We start from the raw sequence: 11,781 nt of genomic DNA on the forward strand, positions 1-11,781 counted from the left end.
GAGGGTCCATGATAAAATGGAAAACAGGAGAGATCAAATGACAAAGGAGTTTGTGGTACAAAGCGAAAGGAAGTGGTAACAGGACAAGTAAATAAACAATGGGATGTATCTAGAGGAGAATAATAAGCAACCATTGTCCAAAAGTGAAAGTCCAGAGAAAAACTAAAACCTACAATGAAAAAGAAACAAAATGGTATGAAGGTTACTGTTTGAAAGTGTTGAACTCAGTGTTGTGTTTAGAACACTATAGGGTGCTTGATTGAAAAATGTGATTAGTTCAATTTGCCAAATGGCCAGTTTGTGATGCAGGTAAAAACAATGACTGCAGATGCTGGAAACCAGATTCTGGATTAGAGGTGCTGGAAAAGCACAGCAGTTCAGGCAGCATCCGAGGAGCAGTAAAATTGATGTTTTGGGCAAATGCCCTTCATCAGGAATACAGCTGTATTTCTAATGAAGGGCTTTTGCCCGAAACGTCGATTTTACTGCTCCTCGAATGCTGCCTGAACTGCTGTGCTTTTCCAGCACCTCTAATCCAGTTTGTGATGCAGAGTGTTGCCATCAGCAGGGCTTCAATTCCTGTACTGGCTGAGGTCACCATGAAGGTCCTGCCTTGGCAATCTTATCCCTTGCCTCAGGCATTATGACCCTCAGGTTAAGCTCACCACCAGTCTAACAAGGGAGTGGGTGACTTTACATTTTCACCTTATACTAAATCAAAAGAAGCACACAGTTTCAGTGGGAGGGAATGGTTGGGGAAGCTGACAGCAATGAGAAAGGATGTAAAAGGGCAGGTAATGTATCTCCATCAGTTGAATGGAGAGTTCATGTGGACTGATGAGGGAATGCTAGGGATGACTGAGGAACAGACCCAGGTTTTGAGGAGGAAATGGTTCCTTCAGCATGCTGAGTGCAGAGGGAAAGGGAAGGTGTCTTTGGTGATGGCCGTATATGGAAAGTCACAGAAATGGCAGGGAATGAGTTTTAATAGAGTTTAATACAGTGAGATGGATGGTAAGAACAATGGGACCCCTATTGTAAGGGGATGAAGCTGAAGCTCTTGTGAAAGACACAAGGCATAGAGTCTTACAGCACAGAAACAGGCACTTCAGACCACCATGACTGTGCAAACAAACAAGTACCAAACTATACTAATTCCATTTACCTGCATAGCCAACTATGCCCTGACATTTTAAGTGCTTGTCCAGATGCTTCTTAAATGTTGTAAATGCCTCCACCACCCTCTCAGGCAGCACATTACATATTTCTACAACCCTCTGGCTGAAATGTCTTTGTCCTCAGATTTCCTCTAAACCATTTACTCCACACCTTAAATGTATGCTAATTGATATTAGACATATCTGCCATGAGGAAAAGTTTTTCACAACCTACTCTGTCCATAGCTCTCACTCAGATCACTCCTCAGCCTCCTCTGCTCCAAGGAAAACAAACCCAGTCTATCCAGTCTCTCCTCATAAGTGAAACTGAAGACAGCAGAACGAGAAGGGATGTTTGAGTAGCATTAGGTGAAAAGCATGTGACTTAAAGAATCAGTTTTATTTCTAATTGATTATTGATGATTGTACACAATATCTTGCAGGTGCACTTTCCTCATTTTGCAAAATATTTCATTTTAAATTCTCCCCTCATCTGAACTTTTCTTCATTATTCTAACTTTCATATTTTGCCTGAACCGTCTCTTCTCACTGCCCTCCTCTTTCTCTCTCTCACATCCATACTTGTTTTAGTACTTCATCCTATTCCCTGTCTGCAATCATTGTTGTTCTTTCTCTCTTCCTATCTCACCATCTGATCTCTCCTTGTGTTGCCTATCCCACTCTCCCTGTGCTACTCACAACTTCTAAGCTATTTCTTTTATTGCCAGTTCCTCTCTAACTTATTTGTTCTGCTTTCTGTATATGTGTTCTTCTTTATCTCTTTACCTCTGTTTGTAATGTTTGTACTGTCTTTGTTCTCTCATATCCCCTTTTCACTTCACTGACTGTTCCACCTCCGTGTGATGGTGAACTGTAAAAGCTCTCTCTTTCTGAGTCTATGATAATGGAATAAAGTATTCTGCCCACTTATCACTGCCTATAAACTGGAAAATTAATTCACATGCTCAGATCCATCACATGCTAACATCTCATCAACAGTAAAATTACACATATCTCTTCTGATATTTACTGGTTTTTATCGAGTCATAGAGTCATAGAGATGTACAGCACAGAAACAGACCCTTTGGTCCAACTCGTCCACGCTGACCAAAAATCCCAACCCAATCTAGTCCTACCTGGCAGCACCCAGCCCCTATCACTCCAAACCCTTTCTATTCATATACCCATCCAGATGCCTTTTAAATGTTGCAATTGTACCAGCCTCCACCACTTTCCTCTGGCAGCTCATTCCACACACACACTACCCTCTGCGTGAACAAGTTGCCTCTTAGGTCTCTTTTAAATCTTTCCCCTTTGTCTATTTATCTTATCCGTGTCCCTCATGATTTTATAAACCTCTATAAAGTCACCCCTCAGCCTCTGACGCTCCAGGGAAAACAGCCCCAGCCTATTCAACCTCTCCCTATAGCTCAAATCCTCCAACCCTAGCAACATCCTTGTAAAGCTTTTCTGAACCCTTTCAAGTTTTACAACATCCTTCCACACCATTCCACACACACACCACCCTCTGCATGAAAAGGTTGCCCCTTAGGTCTCTTTTATATTTGGCACCTCTCACCCTAAACCTATGACTCCCCCACCCCAGGGAAAGGACCTTGTCTACTTACCGTATCTATGCCCCTTATGACTTTATAAACCTCTATGAGGTCACCCCTCAGCCTCCTGTTAAGAATCCAGTGACAAAAACGGCATTCAATGCACAAATTAAGAAGAAAATGTAACCACTTATATTTCACCAATAAAGGAAAAAGATGGCTTTATTATAAACTACTGTACAACTAAGCCCAAAGGAGACTGTACCTTGTACCATGTACATGTTGCAGTGGGCCACAACATAGTACCTTTCATTTGCTAAGATGTTGATTCAGTTGTGACTTAGGTGGGTGAAATGTTTGTTTCTTAGAAAGGCAGAGCCACCAATATAAAATCAACCCTTAATCCCACACAAAGTAACAATGGTGGCTTTAGAAGGAAGGGAGGGATCCTTGCTATTTATGATTTAACATGGAAGAACACTTACCTCAGAACTGATTTTGGTGGGGGTTTGGGGTTTGTAGGGTATGGTGGGGAGTGGTTGTGGAAATTCATTGTAAATTACTGCAACATTGCAAAATGGACAGTATTGTAACAGTAGCCTTTTACACAACCTGCTCCTTTTTCCCTTTACTCTGAATGGGAAAATTGCTATCTCTGTCAGGGACTTCCATCAATTGATCGACATTTGAAACAGAAAAATATTTACTCTTGTGAAGTTTGGGAGCCCCTCTGAGTGGAGTCTTTAAGCCTATTTTTCGAACAGAGTAGAGAAAGATTTATTTGACATCTAGCTCAAGGTGTTTTTGAGGCTGAAACAATAAATAGAAATATAAAAAACATCTCCGATTCAATATGACCTCTAGAAATAATGCGATGGAGTATAAAAGTTAGGAAAGTAAAGAGTTAAAGTGAGTTGTTAAGGTGCACCAGACCAAAGAATGTTTGTAGTCAACGTAACATATATGAAGCTCTCCATTTCATGAAATAATTCAATATCATGGTACTTAGTTCTTTAACAAGCCTTTCAGTTAGAGAAAAAAATGCCTTTGAAACCTACCAATACAAAATGGTGATGTCTACTTAAAGTTCTTGCCTCTGGCACAGCAGTACCATAATATCTTTATATAACTACAAATTATAACTAATTAACATGCTTTGAAATAAGTTCTCCAATTTACCACTGCAGGTACAATCTCCACAATGAATAACAATTACATTTATGATTTTTAGGCACTTGGGAAAAACTATTTGCTAATTAATCCAATTTACATTTGCACAACAGGGTCAATTTGCATAATTTAATACACTGGCCACATAACCACAGTGAATATAATTTTTAAAACTCAAGCCACTCATCCCAATTATTAGTGAAATTATGCAAGAACTTTTCACAGACAGTATTATTGCTTCATAGAACAAAGGAACCATACAAACATCTGACCTCTCGGTTGCAAATGAAATAAATTGATTCCTCCATTTGTTAACTGGATAGCATGCAGTTTATGACTGTACTATTTTTCTGTTTTCATAATATATTTATGTATCCAGAAGGTTGATATGATACGTGTAGTGTATAGGTGCAGAGAGCTAACATGCATTCTGCTTTTATGTCCTATTTGCTTCTCATTTTCAGCCCACACTGGGGGCGAACAATAATGCAAACATCAGTATCAAATGTATAAGTTTATCCCTGTTGGTACTTGGCTTTTTGATCAGCAAGTCCTTTGGTGTGTCTCTTTGTGATGAAACAGGGTCCCACATGGCCTCAGGTAAAGATTCAAAGGTACCTGGGCAACATTTGGCCCTTCAACATGTCGTGTAGGCCCATTAGCAAGTGGATGTGACCTGGCACGCCTGAACCAAGCAGACAGCTAAGGATGAATAGCTCCACTGCCTTGTGGACATCGCAGGAAAGTTGCAAATTAAGGAAGTAAATCAGGACAAAAAAAAGTCAGGAGTGGAGCTGGAAGTGTCCTCCAGCAACTCTTGCAAAACAGCACCAAATATCATGCTTTGCACTCTTTGGACGCAAATGTGCAGGTTGTAAGGGGGATCGTGACCTTTGGGCAGCTTTATGTCTCCAGAGGGCATTGCAGTTTTCCTGCAGATCTTTAACACAATGTAGGAGATAGCGGCTACAAGAAATATGCCCAACTTGAATGGTGTAGGAAACATATGATGCTTTAAACTGACCCTTAATGTTGCAAGTCTTTCACTGGAAGGTGTTGGCACACTATTTCAATGGATAATTGCAGCTTAGATTGCTTGGTCAACATTCAGCAGAATCCATGACACCAGGAAAACAACAAAACAAATGGAAAGAAAAAAGATGCCAATTCTTTGACAGGCAAGTTAGAACATCAGGACCATACATACAGGACTGGCAGGTGACTTACAACCGGTCAGTAATATGCATAAAATCTGTGTATTGGCCATGAAACTTGATAGGTTAAACATAATTTGGTTTCAATCCAAGAGACCAGGCTTGCTGGGAGAAAATTACTGAAAGAGAAACATTGCATGTTCAGCTGGAATGGGAAGAGGACATGCATAAGTGAAGCTTTGCTGTAAAGAACTCGCTAGTGTCAATGAAGGAATCCCCCATGAACAGGTCAGAATATGTTCTCTCCTTTTGCCTCTCAACTCAAACTGAGACAGTTAATCTCAAGAATATCTTTGCTCAAAAACTGGGCTTCTATGAAGAGCTCAAAAACAGAAATTGCTGGAAAATATTTGGCAGGTCTGGAAGCATCTGCAAAAAGAAATCAGAGTTAATGTTTCAGGTCCAGTGATTTTTCTTCAGAATGGTAGACTGGTGCCCTAGGACAGAACATCTTTAACTACAGGGTGATTTCAAATTTAAGAGGAGGAACCAACAATGGGGCAAGAACCTCCTGTAACAAATATCATGAGCTGGGAGAAATAAACATGACTGGACAGAGACTAAATGAGCTTTTCTGTAATTAACACCTTCCCTATAGAACAAACCAAGCCGTAAGAATTTACAGAATAAGGCAAAATTAAAACTGAGATGCAAAGGACTTTCATCTTTCATAGAATAGCAAATGTCTGGGATACTCTACCACAGAGAATTGTGGTGGCTACATCACTGAGCGATATTTAAAGAGGAGATAAATGGAGTTTTGAAATATTGGGGAGTTGATGGCTATGCTAAGCTGGCAGGAAAGGGTAGTTAAGGCTTGATCCGGATCAGGTTAAATGGCGGAGCAAGTTGAGGTACCAAATGGTCTATTCCTATTTCTATGCCTTTTGGTTTTTACAAAGTGTCCTGGTGACATCCAAGAACAGGGCACTGACACCAGCTACATCAGATCATTAGCAAACTTGATTCTCTGAACATCATTGTGAACACATGCACTCACCACAATTTACTCCCTGATGTGTTTTCATGTGAGAAGTCCCCATTTGACAGGTTTTTCAGACACAGCAGAAATCAACACCCAGATAAAACTAATGTTCCACGGTTCAGTTGCATAGTGTTCTCTATGATTCCCACACAGTGTAGAAGCAAAATGAAATCAATTTGAGACTCTATATACAATACTGAACACTCAGCGTATGAAAAATAAGGACAGGAAAATGCTGGCCGATTTGAGGATCCTGTTACTGACACCATGCTATCTGCTTTTGCTCATTCCAAGAGAGATTCAGGCGACATAACTAAGAACTCATTGAAATAAAGTCCAACAGATTGCTAGGGAGTGCACCAATGACTAGTAGTTGCAACTCCACTAGAATTCCTAGATGTATTTTGACACAGAGAACGAATAGCAATATATATGAAGAGATTAAAAAGGAACAGGCCCATCAGCAAAGAAAATGGTTCCTTTGGATACAATGGAAGGAGTAGTCATTATTGTCTGTATTAAACATTTAAGCACCACCTTGAATTGCACTCTGGGAGATCAATGTCACTGAGGACACAAGACATACCAGAGAAGGCCTATCGAGATATACAACTGTCTTATAAAGTGATTGACTATCTTGCCGCAGGCAAAGTTCTAGGCGCTATTACTATACTGCCTGAACACATCAAATTGGGAAACTGGAATCCTGTAGCAATAATGAAAATCTCTGTCTCTGCTGGAGAGAGGGGTGATGAGTGGGGCAGGGGTGCAGATTATGCATGATTTACAGATTACAACACTATGCAAGAACAAGGGTGACTACGGCATTTGTAACAGCTCAAGGTATCTACCTGCTACGCATCTTGGTGAAATTATTTGCCTGTGTGGCTCTTGTCAAACTGAAAATTTTGGCTGTTTCCTCACATATTAAAGATGAACTTTACTTTTGATAAGTTTTAGCCTGAGCTCCAGTCCCCATGATAAGTGTGGTTTTCTCTTTGGGAAGATATTGTAGGAAGTTACATCTCCAGCTTCAAACTACTCGATATTACCTTGAATTGAGGTAACATCTCAATGAGGCAACATCTACAGGAGGGAAGAAAACTGAAAAAAAAGTATTACCTTTTCACAGGAAATGACAGCGTCTCAAATACTTCAGACATCGCTGCAGGTGATGTCTCCATCAATGAGCTATCTATTAGCATGAGATATAGAAAAGAAAAACAGTTAACAAAAATGTTCACTTGCATTTCTCTGAAGGGTTACTCACTGAGGGAATTAGTCTGTAATAATAATCCATTGTAAGAACCGGTTCATGGGGAAAAATCAGACATAGCCACTGCATTGTTACTGTGAGCTCACTGGATTTGTTAGTATTAGCCAGTATAAATAACATTATAAAAGTAATGATGTGGAGGTGCTGGTGTGTTGGACTGGGTGTATAAAGTTAAAACTCACACAACACCAAGTTATAGTCCAACAGGTTTATTTGGAAGCACTAGATTTTGGAGCACTGCTCCTTCATCAGGTGGTTAGCAGCGGCACTCCGAAAACTAGTGCTTCCAAATAAACCTGTTGGACTATAACCTGGTGCTGTGTGATTTTTAACTTTATAAAAATAAAGTTGCCATAGTCCTACTGACTCTAGGGCTGCTTCCAATGTCTCTGAAAATACATAGAGGCAACCACCTTCTAATGGCTGAGTGGCTAAATAGTCCACTCCTGTTCCTAAATTTAGCACACCAGCTCAGATAGCAAACTTATTGTTCTCACATATCAGGGTCTGGTTAGTATGTGGTTATGTTACTGGACTCGCATTCTAGAGGGCCAGATTAATAACTCAGAAGCAATGAGTTCAAATCATGGCAGTTTGAAAATCTGAACTCCAGTTTTAAAAAAATTCTGAATTGAAAACTAGCATTGTTTAATATCTTGTTCTTGGTAAATGCAAACAAAGCTGAAGGGCAGTCAGAGGAATTGGACATAGAATTTCAAAGAAGGCGTCTTCATGTTGTTACTATAGTGACTTATTGAGATATCTCCTGCATGTGATATTGTGCTACTTTAACCATTACATCACTATTTCTTTAAGAATATATACAAAACATTTTACTTATGTTGTGCAACACATTATCTTCACAAGCTAACATTATACACCCAAAACATTCATCAACAAAAGCGACAACAAAATTGTTGGATTGTTATAAAAACCAAAACAGTTCACTAATATTCTTTAGGGAAGGTAGCCTACCATCCTTATCTGCTTTAGTCTACATGTGACTCCAATTTCACACATGTCTGGTTGAAACTTAACTGTCCTTTGGGATGCCAGAATGATTTGGTTAAAGGTGAATGTCAGCTACCACCTTCCCAGGGTGGTTGAGGATCTAACAAAGTAACATTCACTGAGAAGTGTCAGGAATACATATCTATGTTTAAAGGCTACGAGAAGCTGGAATATGAAACTGTCTGGACATCCTGATGGAGATGAATGCATGCAAGCTTAAGACCTTTTTTATGTTTTTACAGGGCATGTCTTCATTTTTACATGAAAAATAGTGCTTCATTCACCAAGGGTGGAGGCATGTTGTTTCTACACAAAATCACAGAATCGTTATTGTGTAGAGGAGGTTATTTGGCCCATTGTCTGACTCTCTCTCTCTTACATTTAGGGTCCACCAGGAACTAGAATATGAAACTGTTTGGACATTCTGGGTTTCATTTTGTGAGATGAGACTTACTCGACAATATTAAAAAATTAAGTAACTTTGGAAAGGAGGCAATCAAAACTTTTAAGAGAGCTAAGATATGAGCTTTATGGCCTTAATTGCGAGGTAAACTTGGTTTGGAACAGAATTTGCCTATGTGTTGAAGGTTGCTTGGTAATACTGTTCTGGAGTTGGTTCCTGTTTTTTCAGCACCTGAAGATGGAGTTAAAAAAAGACTTCCAAAGTAATCAGTAAGCAATTCTTTCCCTGCTGAAAGCCTTACATCAGGACAAGCTGCACAAATCTATCTCAGTGAATTATTTCGAGGAACCTGAGAAAGTACCAAAATATTAGTATCTCTGACTACACCATGAACCCTGAAAGCCAAGTTGTTACTTATTTTAAAAGGCCCAAGTCTAACTGACTGGCATCTGAATTGATATCTCCACTGAAGATTTTACATCATTCTATAACAGACATCATTTCCATCTTGTCAACAGGAAGTTTGGGGAACTGCAGGAAATCATCCCATTTTACCCTTTGAGTTCAAACATGTGATCCATAGGGATGGTTTTGTTCCCTTTTGCAATAAAAAAAAATCATCTTTGCATGTTATTTTTTCTTGTTTGCCACATGAATGTATTTTTTGGGGGGTCAATAGAATATGGTTTAATATTGGAACATAGGAAATAGAGCTTGTTGTTAACTAGCTTTTCCACTTGCTTGAGGAACAAGATTAGTTTATAATAAGCACATTATTTTGAGTTCACTAAAGAAACCTTTTGAAGGTCTCGTTTGTTCTGGATAAAATAATCAACTTGGTGATTTTTATGATTGAATCAGAACAATTACACCAATGGTATGGCTTATGGATTAGTGCAGCTTGATTACTACAAGCATATTGATCCTGTTAGAGTCATAACACAACGTAATACATACCTACTGCAAAGTGTAAGCTCCATGTGCTTTGTAGTTTGCAACATGTAATACAAATATCAAGAAGACAGAGTTCCACTGAGTCAAATTTCTTGAAGATTATGAACAACACTATTTATTTGACTACAAAATCACAGACTTTGACACATCGTCTTGGAGTTGTGCTTATTGATGCTACAGTACATAATACATGCCTAACTGACTAAGTACACTGCTTCCATTACACAAAGGTAGGGACTGAGAGTGGGGAGAGTATCTTTGTACCAAAACATCATGTATTGTGATGTCTGTCTTAAAGATACAGGGCTGCATGCCTGGTCTTGAATCTATGCATTAATACAAGATTTCCCTCCTCTGCCTTTAGAGACTAGGAACCCTTTTTCTGGAAAACAATGATGCCCAGATTTATAAATATATAGTCTCTTATACATTCAGGTAATGCGCTGGTGGACATATAACACAACCAGATACAATTGTCATAATTTTGCAGTGTGCTACATGCTAAATATTAGTGCAGATGGATGTGTATCATTAGATGTGTAGTAGTTAACTGCCATGATATTTTCAATGCCTGAGTCATCATCCTGTATGACAGGTCTCCAATCATATGCAGCTTGGTTCTTCACAGGGCTTGACCATTGCTCATTAGAAAGTCATATGGCCTAGGTTGAACATAACTGTGTAACATCTTTCCATGAATCAATGTGTTTGCGCAAAATTCTCAGAATTTGTTCTACTTCAAGTGGGTCAAAACTGGGGGCCATACTTTTAAAGTGAGAAGAGAAAGATTTACAAGGACCTGAGGGGCAATCTTTTCACATGAAGGGTGGCTTGCATATCAGAGAAAGTGATAGATGCAGGTACAGGTACAAAAATTTAAAAGACATTTGGAAAGTTCCATGAATAGGAAAGGTTTAGGGGGATAGGGGCCAAACCCAGGCAAGTGGACTAGTTTAATTTGGGAAACTTGGTTGACATAGATGAGTTAAGCCGTGCTGTGTGACCCTATGACTCTGTGATCCTGCTCTTGTATTATTTTCTCCCTTCTATCTAATAATGCATTTTGCATATGTAGTTGAGTGATGAGATTGTGAAAGGGAAGAAATGTGAGGATCTGTTTCTGAAACCCGAAAGTGCTGGTAGGGATGAGCTGTTGACTAGAGCAGGACCACATAAATGTAGCATCGCCATACAGAGAACCTGGCAAGTTGCTTTAAATTTATTGTTCATGGATACTATGGTATGAACAGTTCATTTTGCGAGACCATTCAAATGAGGGCAGAGAGGAGAGGATGTAATCTGTTGGACGTTCCAGTTTCTACAGTAGGGCTGTGTAGCATACTACAAAATGTTGTCAGACACAATTTGTTGAGGTACGCTGAACATACTGAATATGGTAGTCAAACTTCAGCCAGAAGGGCTGAGTGGATGGTCCATTGCAGCCTCCTCCAATAGTCCCTAGCATCAGAAATACTTGTCCTCAGCCAATTTGACTCACTCCATGTGATAGGAGAAAGTGAGGACTGCAGATGCTGGAGATCAGAGCTTAAAAATGCGTTGCTGGAAAAGCGCAGCAGGTTAGGCAGCATCCTGAAGAGGAGATTGAACAGTTCATCCACTTTACTAACACCTTCCACCCCGACCTCACATTTACCTGGACCATCTCAGACTCCTCCATCCCCTTCCTAGACCTCTTCACCTCTATCTCGGACGTATACTATAAACCGACTGACTCCCACCTAGATTACCTAGATTACACCTCTTCCCACTCTGCCCCCTGTAAAAACGCCATCCCATATTCCGAATTCCTTCGCCTTCGCCACATCTGCTCCCAGGAGGACCAATTCCAATACCGAAGAACCCAGATGGCCTCCTTCTTCAAAGACCGTAATTTCCCCTCAGATGTGGTTGATGATGCTCTCCACCGCATCTCCTCCACTTCCCGCTCCTCCGCACTTGAACCCTGCCCCTCCAATCGCCACCAGGACAGAACCCCACTGGTCCTCACCTACCACCCCACCAACCTCCAGATACATCGGATCATCCTTCGTCATT

General features: G+C 40.0%; 1 protein-coding gene across 1 annotated transcript in view; it reads right to left on the minus strand.

Moving 5' to 3' along the window:
- Positions 1-11,781, minus strand: part of LOC122551443 — a 268,783-nt gene that overhangs the window by 5,661 nt on the left and 251,341 nt on the right. The window contains exon 8 of the mRNA XM_043693364.1: positions 7,205-7,277. Within this exon, the coding sequence (XP_043549299.1) occupies positions 7,205-7,277 (73 nt within the window). The remainder of the gene's footprint in view (positions 1-7,204; positions 7,278-11,781) is intronic.

Source organism: Chiloscyllium plagiosum, chromosome 7, assembly GCF_004010195.1.
Source record: "Chiloscyllium plagiosum isolate BGI_BamShark_2017 chromosome 7, ASM401019v2, whole genome shotgun sequence".
Classification (NCBI taxonomy): Eukaryota; Metazoa; Chordata; class Chondrichthyes; order Orectolobiformes; family Hemiscylliidae; genus Chiloscyllium; species Chiloscyllium plagiosum.